The 15,324-nt window shown below is 33.2% G+C and overlaps 1 protein-coding gene across 7 annotated transcripts in view; it reads right to left on the reverse strand.

The window, feature by feature from the left end:
* LOC142354004 (transient receptor potential cation channel subfamily M member 3-like) overlaps positions 1–15,324 on the reverse strand; it is a 127,202-nt gene that overhangs the window by 7,819 nt on the left and 104,059 nt on the right. For all 7 annotated transcript variants that reach the window (XM_075406255.1, XM_075406254.1, XM_075406253.1 and 4 more), the window contains 4 exons: positions 11,321–11,528; positions 5,001–5,600; positions 3,808–4,323; positions 391–564 (listed from right to left, as the gene is read on the reverse strand). In XM_075406255.1, coding sequence (XP_075262370.1) covers positions 391–564; positions 3,808–4,323; positions 5,001–5,600; positions 11,321–11,528 — 1,498 coding nt within the window. The remainder of the gene's footprint in view (positions 1–390; positions 565–3,807; positions 4,324–5,000; positions 5,601–11,320; positions 11,529–15,324) is intronic.

Below are 15,324 nucleotides of genomic sequence, written 5' to 3' on the forward strand. Positions count from 1 at the left end.
GCTATGAAAAGACCATACTCGACTCATCTGAGCTATGAAAAGACTTTAGCTCGTCTTTAAGACATGCTGAACTTTAGCTCGACTCAAATTTTTCATAAAAAGACTTTTGCTGGACGCTAAATTTTCCCAAAAGAATTTAGCTTGACCCATAATTTTCAATAAGACTTTAGCTCGACCCAAAATTAAAGCTGGACTTAAGCTCGACCCAATGTCGCGAAAAAGACATAGCTAGACACTTCAGCTAGACATACAAACATACATATATGTATGTTTGTATGTCTAGCTGAAGTGTCTAGCTATGTCTTTTTATGTCTTTTTATGTCTACACATGTACATATATACATAAATATACATACAAACATACAAACACATATACAAAAACACATATACCTTTGGCTAGTTTGAAGGTGGCCTCGCACTGGCTGAGAGGGAATGCGAGTATTCCGAATGAGATGTAGAACATGTTGATCACATTCCATTCACTCTTCAACCACAGTCTCATCTTCAAACTCCAGGCTGCCTTGTCCAACACCAGTTGGGAGATCTCGTCAATCCCATGTGCAACTAGAGATTATTTCAAATGTGAAAAATGGGGAAAATTATGGAAAAATAGATTCAAAAATCATTACTTCACTTGGACCTGTGTCAAATTTTTCCTCTCAAAAAGATGTAAGAGTGGGGGCCGCAATGGGAGGATTTTTGATTAATTTTAACTTTTTAACTTAACTGTTTAACTGTTTAATTGAAACTGTTTAATTTAACTGTTTAATTTAACTGTTTAAAACTGTTTAATTTAACTGTTTAACTGTTTAATTTAACTGTTTAATTTAAAATTCCAGATTCAACTTCATATCAACAGTTTGAAAGCTAAGAACTGAAAAATTTAATTTCAAAATTCAAAAATACAATTCCAATATCAACAATTTGTTGTTTAAAAAATTGACGTGCTCAGTTTATATCACAAATTTGTTTTGATACACACTAAATACAGTTAAGGTAATTTTACCTTAAGACTGTTCAGTTAAACTTCTGTTAAGGTAAATCGTAATATTAAGATAAACGCTGCTTAAACCGTACCGTAATTTGAATTAAGATAGAATTTTAACTGAACCATGATAAGGTAAAATTCCGTTAACTTTCATTTTTGTACCGTATCGAGGAAAAAAATTACGTTTTCTGTAAAATTAAAGGACTGATTTTTTAATGTGAATGGTTTATATTCATGAGAATATTTCGTTTAACTCGACCAAAGAAATAAAGAAATGAAACTGAAAGATTTGTCTTGAGTAATGATAAAACAAAGTGAATTTAAATTTGATCAAGGACAGTTTTCGGTAATTGTTTATTCGCTAAAATGTTTTTATTAGGTCCCAAAACAGGTCACAAAAACAGCCTATGTCAATAACGGAAACCTCATTTGGTTGATTTATTCAAGTGAAATCTTCTAAATTTCAGGTCAGATATGTTGGCAATATAGGTAGGTGCATTTTTGCGGACCTTTAAGTTGCCGAAGCATTACCAGATTGTGCGGACCCCTAAAATTTGGCCAATTGTGAGCTATTTTGCCTCTGGATATGAATTAGAACATTACCTCTAATAATTTGTAGGTAGAGTCCACATTGGCTGCAATTAGTCTTCACTTACATTTCTCAGTAGATTTTTTTGCAAACTATATCAATAGTTTAACCAATTTTTGAGGTGGTATATTAAAATCCAGATTGAAATTTTATCTCATCACAAAACTTTTCATACAAATTCTAACGTAAAAAAGAAGGTCATTTTGTAAATGGCTAAAAATAAAATTTACTCATCCAAAAACTTTTTATGTTACTAAATGCTGGCATTGAGGCATATCGATCGTGTTGACGAACATAGTTATTGTTTCTGATAAGCAAATTAAATGCTGTTCAAGAAATCCATGAAATTCGATGTTAATCTGATGACTTTAGATATTTGTGCAGAAAGTTTCTGATATTCCTACATAAGGATGCCTGCATATGGCATCTCAAAATCAATAAATCCAGAAGCTAAAAAAGAAAAAAACTCATTAGTATAAAAAGGAGAATTTATCCTGCTACATATTAATTTTTTAAAAAAATTCTGTGTATTTTCCTTCCTTCCTTCAAATTATTTAAAAGTATTAAACGCGTGCTTTTGCAAATTAATTTAACGTAATTTTTTTTATATCTTCAGCAAAAACGCAAAAAACCAAAATCAAGATCTCAAGCACCACAAAACAAGATAAGAGTTAACAAATTTGCCCAAACATATATAAGAATTCACTGAGAAACCCCTAGGTATAAAAATGCCTGATCCACAAAAGAAATTAAAGTGATTTCCAGATATTGTCCCACTTAAATATTTTTGTAGAGACACCACAATCAATTCTAAGCAAAACCCGAATTTAACTTTTTGAAAACAACCCTAAGTTTTTTGTTCAATTTCGAGGATGCTTATAATATAAGTGTAAAGGATGTAGGCACAATTTTTACCAGATGAAAAGACAATTAGAAACAATTATGCATGGTATATAAAAAACGATATGCCTATTGAAATGTTTAACTAAGATTTCAAGATTTCAATTCAGGTTAGCTAATAATATTTTCGATCTTTTAAAAATTAAAAATTTCAAGAATGTTTTTCAACTAATGCAAAGAAAAGATGGTTTTACAAGAGGTTGTCAGAACAATCAGCTTCAGTTATCAATTAAATCAAGTACTTTCACCAAATACTCAGCCAATATTAGAATTCCGTAAAGTTTCAGCAAACATTGCTTTTAAAAAAGGAATTCAGATTGAAAAACTTGATGTGGTTTGAACAATTTAATGTGAATTTTAAAAAAAAAATAATTTGTGTTTTTTTAGTGGGGTTTTGAGGCAAATAATTTTTGAATTAATATTTTTGGCATTAAATATCAGTTCTGATTCCACTAGTCTTAATTTACACTATTCCCACCACTGTTATTGGCTTCGCTTAAGGTTCAACCAAAAAACTATCTGGGGTAAATTAATTATGCATTTTATGAGTTTGAGCATCTAATTTTTAAAAAAATTGTGAACATTGAAAACTGAACTCCTGAAACAAATGGAAACTTTTTTGGATTTCAAAAAATTGTTAAAATGGCTGACATTGGCTGAATTTCGCTCAAACAATTTCATTAGGCTCGAAAATAATAGAGTAGATTCCTGAAAACCGGGAGGAAGTTGCTTGTTTGCTGAAAACCGGGAGGAAGGACGTAAGTCACTAAGGGCTCCAAATGACACTATTAAATGTTATAAGCGTCGATTAAGATTAAAAGTGAAAAAAATAGAAAAGTGCACCATTTTTGGCGTACTTTTTTAATCTTTTACTATTATATTGCAGCAAATGAAGTTCAGATGCTTCTTCTTAATGATAGAATATCAAATTATTAATGACAGAACAAGTTAGATGGCGTAAAACCGCCAAGAGAAAAAAATTGCAAAAATACCCACATGGTTGCAATGATTGCTTCAAACTTTGCTTGAGAGGAATTAAAAATATGTTCTTTGCTTTGTCTGGTTTGCGCGCTCAAATTTTTGATATCTTCCCGATATTGGAGAATTTTTCTAAACGGGAGGAAATTGATAAGTTTCAACTCCTGCAGCTGTGCAGGTGGTGACTGAAATGACAAAATTCCAACTGAAATTAATTACATTTTCATGTATTTGTCACGACTAATTTTCTAAATAATACTTCTCGACTGTTCTTTGTGATTTCTCGACAATTTACTAGCCGTCGCAAAAATGAATTGTGACAAAAAGAGAGAATAAAAAACTACATTCTCACCCAAAAAACTGAGCTGAGCTATTTGAAACGCGTTGTAATGGTCCCGTGTGATTTTGTAGAGGTAGTAATAAGTGAACAAGGCTAGAAATACGAGGTATGCTGTCACGTGAATTGTGAACTTCGTTATTGGAGCCGAGAGAAACCTTCCATATTTGGTAGGTTTTTCAAGTCGGATTTTGGTCTTCATTTCCTCAACTTTGGAACTTTCCGACTGAACTTCGATATCTATAATGTTACTGGATGAGTTATTTAATAGAGGAGTTAATGTTACGTCATTGTGAGCGTTCCTCGTGATTTTATTGGCTGACGAGAAATCGAAGCTCTCTTCGTTTTTGAAGTCGTAATCTTGTTTGTGAGACGAATGTTGTTTGTCGTACTCTATTTTGGACACGTAAAAAGGACATAAGAGTCCACAAATGATGTCTAAGTTTGAACATCTTAATGTGTTTTTCCACTGAGAATTAATGGCTGCTTGGACGGCGTTGTTTGCTATGAAGTTCTTGGCATCACAATAACCTAAACAATAAAAAACGCAGAGTTAAATTTTTTTTTCACAAAAAAACTGAGTTATGAAACAACTTCATCAGAATGAAGCTGCATTTTCAGGTACCACAAAAATTGAAATTTTTAAAAACTTCACCCCATTCGAACGGTCACATCCGCACATCAAATCATTGTTGTGTTTATAGAACACTTTTAATCAAATACCTTCTGATTTCTTTCATCATTTGACATCATGAATTGATCAATTAAAATTTAAAATGCGGTTCAGGTTTGCTTGACAGTTATGAGACAGACAGTTTTTTTGTTGAAAAGACTTATATATGCGCTTTGATCAGATTTTTCCCAATACCGAAATAGCCTCACCAGACTCAACCTAGACCACTGTACAGTATTACGGGTACTTAAATTTCCTGTTGGACCGTGCAATATTGGTCTGTCAATAACAAAGCGCTCCCTCGATTTGGACAGGGTCAGAGGTCGTTTTGGTCTGGGAACTAAACCTGGGAAACTAAATTTTTGATTCATTATGTGTTAGCCTTAAAAAGGCCTTAAAGGTTTTCATGAATGCTGAAATCTTGAAAAAAGTTATCGTGTAAATTTTTTCAACGACGAAAATATCTCATTAGAAAAACGCAAATTTGGTATGTCAAATTAAACTTTCTAAAAAAAGATCTTTCAGCATAATTAACCTGCTATGTCGATGCAATTTTTGTACCCAAAACAGCTGTCCTTATACAACAACAGCTGCTGACACAAATCTTTGTTATTCGAAGAACAAACGGTCAAAATGTCATTCGCCATATCGTTAAAAAGCTGCTCATTTTCAATCATTTTCTTCCGGGCATCGTTATCATTAGCGGGTAGAGCCGTTGACAACAATCGCCAGAGTTCAGAAATGATGAGAGCCAGCATTAATTGCGAATTACATCTTTCCCAGTAAAATTTGGCCGAGTCTAGTCGATTGCTAAACGTCGACCATAACGCCAATTCCAAAAACGGGTCCTCAAAGAGCACTTTTGGTAAGTGATTTCGTCTAGGATGAAAAGAATTTGTTAATCGACCCGAAAGCGACCCGTTATGATATTGGGTCGCAGCCATTCTTCGACCCTGCATGAATTTTATTTTGTGGGTTAGAGCGGCTGAGGTTCGTTTTTTGATTAGAGTGTAGACGTCGTTTATGTTGTACTCGCTTCGCCACCCGCAAGCTGTTCTGAGGAGTTTGAGAAAAGGGGGGTAAGCAAAGCAGGTGTCTTGGTAGAGTCGGGCCAGAATTGCAGGTTTGAGGAAGCCTAAAAAGAAGCCTTGTATGACCGAAGAGAACATTTTCTCGAATGCCATATCATTATGAAATCCAAGAGAAATCATCTGTAGCAACAGCAAAGCTGTCACATTTTTCAATCTACCATTTTTGTAGCGTAACATAGTGTTACGATCACACGCGAAGTCTTTTCCTGGGCAAGGACTAAAATGATTGTCTGCTAAGATTGACGTAACGAAACTGAAACCTGAGGGAATAAGCGGAAATTGATGCGGGAAATGAGCGAAAAGAGCGGGTAAAAACGTTGCAAATCAGTGGAATAAGCCAAATGATGAGTGATTGAACGGAATTCTGATCTATCCCCCCAATGCTTTACGGCAGAATTTTTAAAATTAAAATTAGTTTAATTTCCTTTTTCATTAGCAACTGAAACTTTGTGTTCAAACAAAACTCTGAGTACTTTGCGCTGTCACCGAGGTGTTATCTCCTTGAAAAACCTGCGCGAGCAAGTGGATTTTTCGGGTCTTTCCCATTATAGCCCCCCCCCATGAAAATATAGCCCCCCCATTATGGTATATTCACCATGATTGGGGGGGGGGGGGGCTATAGGTTATCTGACCACTAAGCTGGGGGGTGAAGGGGCTATAATGGGAAAGACCCGATTTTTCGTATGTGAAACAGCTTTAAAAATTCCGATCACTTTTTTGTTTTCTCTGCTCGTACAATCTCTTAGTAGACATTTTTCGCACATTTTCCTCGTATTTTTCTCTTTTCAATAGAATTCATAAGATTTTGGAATGCAATGTCTTCACCATTCCACTCAAGCTTTGCCTATTTCTATCTAATTAAAATCCCGGAATATGCTAAGCACTATTCCAATTGTTTTGCTTTTTTTAACAACAAACGAGCAGAAATCTTATTTTGAAAAGGAGATAACAGTAAAAAAGCAAGTAGGAGCACCGCACGCCAAAGAAAACTTTAGAAAAAGGTTTTTCTCTGTTACTAAAATAATACCAGCTCAGGTCTTAAAAGTAATAGTTTTTCTGCTACCTCTTTTGCTCAGTGTTTTTAAAACTAAAACATAAATTTGAATATCAATTGACCTCAAAAGTGCGTTAAAAAGGGCTACAACCAAAAACAATTTAAAAAAAAATGAGATAGGAACTCAAAAATAGCTGATTGAAACCGTTAAGCTATTCTCTACAACGGATCATGCCTGTCGCTTTAATGGTTGACAAAAATAGAAAGAACTCGAATAGAGTCAAAAAACGTGATCAAAATTTTAAAAGAAAATCGAAAAACGGTTTTGAAACTACCATAGTGTATTCGAAAAAGTACCCAAAGCAAAATTAGCCATTGCTGGTCTCTGTTCAACTGGTTCGGGTTGTGGAACGAAAGTTCCAGTTTATTAATTTTTCGAAACCATTTTCAAACATATAAGAATAACAGACCAATTCCAAAAGATTTTCTACCTCCTTCTCCAAATAACAACGAGCATTTGAAATGAACTGAACATCGGATGAAAAATAAGTTTAATACGGGTGAAAAACTGGCTAAATGTTGACTAAAAATGGCTGAAAGATTTTCTCAAATTGGTTTCTTAAAAACGCCTTTCTCTTATTTTTGGTTCGAAAGGTAACAATAACAAAACAATGAGATGTCTATCTTTCCGCGATTCCCTCGACAAAGAAAATCTGAATTGATTCAGGTTTTCTGAATTGATATAAAATTGATCAAATTGTATCTAGATTTCATCTCAATTTTGGCTCAACTGCCGTAAATAGTGGGTGAAAATTTTCGCCAATACCTCTTCAAGATTAAAAAAATTCAAATTTTGTTTTGTCGTGTAATTTAAAAAAAAAGTTTTGCACTGTTACGCCATTTTCGGGTATCAAAAAATGTCTAAACAAAAAATGGGACAAGCTTAAAGCTCTGCTTTTTTTCTCACATGATATCTTGTTAGTCTTTTAAGGACCATATATTTATACACCGTTCAAATACACAGAAATTCATTTCAAAAGATCTCTTATTTTGATATCCTAAACTCTTTCTTCGTGTTTGTTAACAATTTTCAGAGTTTTATGTAGTTAAATGTACGAAATAATAGTTCAATTATAAAGAAACACTGATAGAGAAACGTTCAATAACGTTCGGATCAAATTATTAGGCTGCATGTAGTTTGTTGACTTTCACTGATATCTTTTTCTCACATTTGCTTGAATATACCGAATAAACACACAAATAAAGTGCAGCATAGGTTATTTAGTTAGGTGAAAATTATCCATATCTATAATTATATGGATTCTTTTTTCTCCTTTTTGACACTAAAAAATTTTGGGAAAATTACAGCAAAACTTAATTAAATTTTCATATGGATTTTATTGACTATAGCCTTAATTAACAAGTCCTTTTTTGGTTCTTTTCTTTCAACTTCACAACAAAATTCTAATTAGCGAAACATTTTCACAAATAAAAAAGTCAAACATTTGGTCATCATTGTCTTTAAAATACTGACGTGTTTTGGGTGTTCTGTTACTGGTTGTATTCGGTTTTTTAATGGTGCAAAAGATTTATTTAAACTTTTGGAAACAAAATCAGGGTCATTAACAAGATAGATAACCTTTGATGAACAATTAATACTAAATGTTTTAATGATAGTTTTATAAATGATATCTTTTTATGATATTTATTATCCCAGAAGGATCATATTTGAATTCATTATAATAAAAAAGAGTATAAATGACTTCATATTAGCAGAAGAAAATAACAAAGAAATAGCGTATGATTAGCAACGCATATGAATCTAGTGTGAATTAAAAAAGAAACATCAACCCAGGAAACTCATATAGATAATCCACGTCTTAAAGCAACAACCCAACAATACACAAGCTAGCTGGAGTATGTGGCTGGAATATACAATTGAAACTTCCAAATGACACTATTTGTTTTAATATATTTAAATGACCTAGCAAAACTATTCAAAATTTTGGTTACAATTTTTTGAATTTACATATTTGGATGTCAAAACGCTATTTTTTTGGGGTTCAGGTTCCATAATAAAGTTTTAATGTAGTCATATATAATTTCCACGCTGTCATGATGCATTAGTTATTAGTGCAAAATCATTAGTGCAAAAGTTTTGCATTAATCTGTTCGGCCAGTGTCCGAAAAACAAACAGAGGTTTTTGCGTAAAAGAGAAACAGATTTTTTGCTAAATCAGCTTATTCATTAAATTTTACCTATTGTAGTCAAATAAAAAACATATACCGAGTGACGTCGAATATATTGCTCGCAAATTACAGACGGGGCGATTTAATTCAGAGAGTTCAGAGCTGTAGCAATCTTACCAGGGAGGCAACTTCGGGAGGCACTCCAGAAGTAAAATCGAAAGAATAATTTAGATGAAAATGGTCATGCAACAATTTTGCATTAGAAACGTTTACAATAAATGCTTCAAACATCGTCCAAGGGCAATTAAATTGCTTAATTGCTATAGAATCTGAATATTTAGGGTGGAGGTTTTACCCTATTCACAATTCCACAATTGTTCCTAGAATCTATCTTAGAGAAAACTACTGGACTGGATAGTAACTTCACAAAACCTACTACTCTTAACTAGACTGAAGGGTTATACCAGGCCCTCCGTTCAAGTCTTAAAGAAAGTATTTTCAGGCGCTATAGAACTGTAGTCAATTGCTAATAATAATGTTATTAAAATATGTTGGTAATACCTTTCTATGTTATATGATATTTTAGCTTCTAAGAAATGCTTTACAAAATGAAATAAATTGGTGACTCTAAGATTGAGAATTATACCAGGTCCTCAATTCAGTTTCTAATTAATCGATCAACCAATATACTTAAAATAAATAGTAGATGACGTGAAGAGCTCGTCGGTGTTCACTCCACAACCCAACCAGACGAGTATTAACCAACTTGATAGAACGTTAAGACATTGCCCATCAGGTACTTCAGGTTACTGCAGACCTTTTTAATTGTCTACTTGGTTCACCATTCCATACTACATGGGTTAACTTAACTTGCCAAGTCTTCTACGAGCAGGCAGGCCTACCCTCAGAGTGGCTTCACTATGCGGTCTCCTGGAAGGAGCTTGGCCGATTAATACTCTGAGAAATCAATCGTCTTGATGTTGTCCTGGACTCGGTGCTGTCCTCCAGTCCGTTAACCTAACTTAACCTAATTATTGATTGGTTGATCACTACTTTACTAGTCACCAAACTAATTTAAATCTAATAAATTGAAGCTAGATTGAGTATGATTTCAGATCCTTAGAGATGTATTGTGAAGTTACTAAAGTTGTACAAGTACGCTTTTGATTAACAGAAAACCGAAAGAAACGATTAAGTTTTACCCAGTCCTAATTATTACAAGACTATGGTTCCTTCAAAACAACTAGTTACAAATGCCTATGAGTGCCACGTAACAAAGTGTTTAACAAATATCTACTAGATACCAGTTTAAACTCTACTAATTTATAAGAAAAGGTCCAAAAAGAGAAAGTAGTTGAAAATTTGCTAAGTTAAATTAACGAAAAGTATAATTACCAGGGTATACTAGATTCAACAATTATTACAAGTTCAGTACCACGACAGAGATCTGTTAACTCACTCCGAAATTTCGATTATCACGACAATATAACTATTTTCAGACTGATTTTGGTTACAAAAATTGGCTAAAATTGAGCCGTATATATATTGCTAATCTATGTTTGGTTGTGATAGTTTAGTCCTATTTTTACCAAATGTTCCGAATCTTTGTGAGAAAAATACCTTTTTGGGAAAAGTTTTCAGAAGGTCATTCATGACTTTGATAACTTAGGCCCCTAATTTGGGTTTCTAATCCAATATTACGTGGGTGAGAATTTTGGTGTTCAATCCATGATATAATCTTTATCAGAATCAATATTTACTTATTCAACCATTCTCATCAGTTTAAATTTCTTTACCATTATTATCTTTGTACAGTTTCAAATTTAGAATTCGCTTTTGTGTTGGGAATAATTCAAGGTCAGTATTAATTTGGTTCTTTTCCGAAAAAAGCTTAAGTTTAACTTTCCATTCCTACAATTGTCTATTTTTCAATTGAATTTTATTATATTTGAAATTTTATTTATTTCTTAGCCCAAGTATAGCCGTCAAGTTGTTGCAACAGCTACGAAACAGACTGTAGATAGCAACAGATACAGAATTGAATTGACTTAAATCTTGTCAAACTAAAAAGTTCTGAAAATTCAGGTCCATTATTTTAAATTGGTTGCTCTATTTTTATTATTGGCATTACATGGGATTCTATATTGATCTTGAAAGAGGTTAGAGTGATCCCGAATGACCTTAATAAATTTAGAAGTCTTTTAGAGAGTTAGGTTATTCAGCCATGGTCAAAAAATTTATTACACAGTTGCGCGGACATCTCGCCGCCCATTAGATTAAACAATGACGTCACGCACATAAAAGCAGCTAGAGAGCAGTGAAATAATGGCATGAAAAGATTAGCAAAATTGCTCTTTTGAAGTTTCCGGCGTGAAAAAATGTAAAACGAAAAAGAGCGTCACACGACGAAACAAAAACGAAAACCAATATCACCGCAATATGGCTACGCTCAGCTTACAACTGCGCAGCTATAATAATTAGTTTTATCCCATAGCAAGTATATATCAAACAATATGTTTAAATTTTTCGGAACTTACAAATTTGAATTTTCGAAAATAGAAATTGAACCAGCAAACTAACTTTTCATGTCGAGACCGTACTCCATGAATGCCTTGACAAACTCCAGTTTCTGTTCACTGAAGGCCTTGTGCATGAGAGCATTGATGTTATGTCTGTAGTTGATGTCTGGCTCATTAGCCAACATCAGCCGGACATTTTCGTCACACCTGCCCCATTCCATGGCCAATTGAAGGTTGTCTGTCCCTTTGCGAGCCACGCAAAACAAAGCCTGCGAATAAATCACTTCCGAAGTTTCACATCAGCTACATCGACGCTTATTTTTTTAGAAAAAAAGGGACGAAAACGACTGAAATAAGCTGTATATAACAAAACAATGAATTTTAAAATTTCAGTACTGATTCAGAGCTTCAGCAACTTTTTATGGTTAGTATGTTAGCGTAGAAAAAAACCCGAAATAAGTTTCAACTTTCTGTCTGCTTGTTTTTCAAGCACTTTTGCAAGTGAGTTGTGAATTTTTTCAGGAGCAAAAACTATTTTCCATAGATTTGATCGCAGAAACATTGAAATAATATATCCGAGAATGCGTTCTCCTTCCAAAGTTAAGTGACTAAGATAAACACAAATAATCCAACAATAAATTCAATCTAGTCTCACCTTGCGAGAAAACTGAGCAAGAATCTACTTTCATTTTTAATCATGCTTACACTTTTTCAAAACAAATTTCCTTTATACGACATCAATATATTTTTTAATTATTTCGCAATGGTTAATTTCGCCTTGCAGGACTAGCATATCTGCATTCACTGCAATAACTGCATAACATCTGCATAACTGCAAATACATTTAAATAATAGTTTTGAAAAAATTACAATTGAAGAAAATTTTTGAACGTCTCAAATATGGACGACATAATAAAAAAAAACTAATCTTCAAATTTGTTAGTCAACTATAACAAACCAGCCTTAATTGACAAAATTAGAAAATTTTTCTCATCACCCATCTTTTGAATCAACTATCCGCTCTTTCACCTCTCTCTCTCTCTCTCTCTCTCTTTCTCTCTCTCTCTCTCTCTCTCTCTCTCTCTCTCTCTCTCTCTCTCTTGAGATTCCAAATTTGATTAGAAATTTTTCTCAATCCAGTAAAATTTTCATTACACTCTTAGATTTTTATGGATCTCAAAACAAACAAAAATGCTTCAGAGACAAATATGTTTTTATTGACTTAAAAAATGAATTGCAAAACGAAAAGATGGTTGAGATGTTTGCACTTATTCATATCAAATATACCAGCCATTTTTAACTTATTCTAAATTTTACAGATTGCAGTACTAATCTAAGTAAAACCAATTTTAACTTATATATGATGTTGATGTTACCTTCTCAATTATATACCTCACCATGAAAAAACGTCTTTGAACGAAAAACTGTTAAAGAAAACATTTAGTGCAATCTGAGTGTTGAAATAGATCAAGGAGACAATTAACAAACAAACAGACTAGATTTAAGATTCTCACATTCAGGAAGCCATACAAGACAAAGTGAAATAAAAATTCAACAAAAACCTGTACAAAAACGGTTACAAACAAACTTTAATTTTCATTGATTCTTGTGCATTATATGTCTATAGTCCTTGGCCGCCAAATGAGCCAGTTAGAACGCGGTTATTTAAGAAAAAAGTCACAAAGAAAATATATGTATATTATTGCTGCTCTGGAACGTCTATGGATCAGTTAATAATTCAAACAGACATTAAAAGTCAATAAATCAAATGACATTAAAATATAAGAGACAGCGACGAAAACTTTTTTTCAGTGCACTGAAACGACGAGATGCTAACTCATTGGTTTATGGGTGTTGAAATCCTCGGTGACCATTTGAAAATCATATGAAATTATTTGCAGCCATAGCACAATTAAATAGAAAAGTTCTGCGTTGTCTGCATGGAACGTTGCGTTATATGGTTTTTGGTTATGGTTACCAAGACAAGTCTAAACTGCAAATGCTCAAACAATAGAAAACGAATTGAATTGAAAAAATGGACTCCATTAAATAAAAATAACCTCTTTTTGTCTAAACAAGGAACCATTTCAGAAAGTTTCAAAAAATCTAGGCAACATTGCACAATGAATAAACAGAGATTGCCGGAAAATAGCTGCGATAGACGCTTTGGGGCCTTCCATGAATTGAAACAACTAAAGAGATTAGATAGACAGAGCGACCACCAGTCCTTTAATAGACCACTAGCAGTAGACGTTTTGGGTTAGCTTTGGACTGTCATTTTTATGAGACACATAAGCTCTAAGGAGAAAGCCCTAAAAGGCTTTTCAAAATTACGATCTTTTCCATTTCTGCCCCCTCAGCTTAGTGGGCGCATATTATTTGCACCCCTCAGATGCACGTGCAATAATTTTTACATAATGACATACTATGTAATGGCGCGTGCTCTGTAACTGGGGGGCGCATAACGTACTGGGGTGCAAACGGAGAAGATCCCAAAATTAATACTCGAAATCAAAAACTCAGGACTCTAATAATCAAGAATTAAGGCATATATGTTTGGCACTACTTAGATGCACACTTTTGACCTTGAACAAGTAAATGTTCATAAAATTTAAAGTTCCATAAGTGAGTTCAGAAGTCATTTTTTTGAGTGAGGCAAGTCATTGAAAAAGTCAATTCCAAGAAGTCAGGGTAAGACGAAACAAAAATCTGTTAGACGAAGTAAAAAAACATAGCAGGAAAAGTCCAGACGTACAATTCAAAGAATTTTCATTGATTAAACAGAAAACTAGACCTAGAACGGACTGTGAATGGATTGGGAAAACCATTTAGAAAAAAATCGGATCCAAAAAATAAAAAAAACAGTAAAAATCAAAGTGAAATTGCCGCATGAGAACAAAAAAACACCAGCGAGAAAGCCAATTTTTGTTCAAACACCATTTTCTCACTCTACTTTAAATTTAGAGCAAAAAATTCACGGCGAAAAACCACTCGCTTTTTCGCTCCGCTTCTTGTTTCGGCATGACCGAAATCACTACTCCAATTGGACTTCAAAAATCATGAAAAGGTGTGAACAGATCTTAAAAAAAGACAGTGCCCCAATACAATTCAAATTCTTTGATTTGTAAAAAAAATTTAGGAGCGCTATAATAGCCGCCTGGAATTGAGGACGCGGCTATTTATTGAAAGATAAAAACTGTTTGACTTCTACATTGCTGTTTCTGCAAATTGCAATATTCTTCTGTTAAAAAAATCATACAAATATAAAATTGTGTTATTCATAGGCAGTTTTTTCCAGGAAACAAAACTCTATGATCAAAATAAGGTCTTCATGAAAATAAATCTACATCTTATATATATATATATATATATATATATATATATATATATAAGTACATATATATATATATATATATATATATATATATAATAAGTTTTATATTTGCATAATATCTTTCAACGTCTTTGCGTTGGTTAAAAAATTGGAACATTTCAATGAGATCTGTTCAAAATACGCCAACACTTCCTAATTTTTTTAACTTGATGACCCGGATCGAGATGTTAGCGCGCTATCAGCGCATTCTAAAATCACCAGATGCGCTTAAATTATGCAAGATATGCGTTGACTGCGTTGAAGTTATCAAAAAATTAGTCCAAAATTCTAAAATTCCAACAAATCCATAATTACATGCTGAAATGCGCTGAAACTCTGTTAGAAATGCACTTAAAGTTCGGAATAGTCTAAATTCAATGCATTTCGGCACTTTTCTGTACCGATTGCTAAAATTTCTACCACTTAATTTAATCTAACAATAAAAGTTAAGAGTTTTTGTATGAAATGCGCTGAAAAGCGCTGATGTTATGTATGAAAAAAAAATTAAGCATACTCATTACAAAAATGAGTCATACCAGCAGTTCGTATTCTCTTTGTATTAGTACCTAAGCTACTGTTAAAGTCCAATGTTCGAAAACAGAATTCGACGTTCTATAACAGGAGTCACTGTTCAAAAACAAAAGTCTTAAATGCAAATCATGAACAAACTTGAGTCAGCTAAAAAAACTCTG

Source organism: Convolutriloba macropyga, chromosome 15, assembly GCF_964194025.1.
Source record: "Convolutriloba macropyga chromosome 15, txConMacr16.3, whole genome shotgun sequence".
In the NCBI taxonomy this organism is placed as follows: Eukaryota; Metazoa; Xenacoelomorpha; order Acoela; family Convolutidae; genus Convolutriloba; species Convolutriloba macropyga.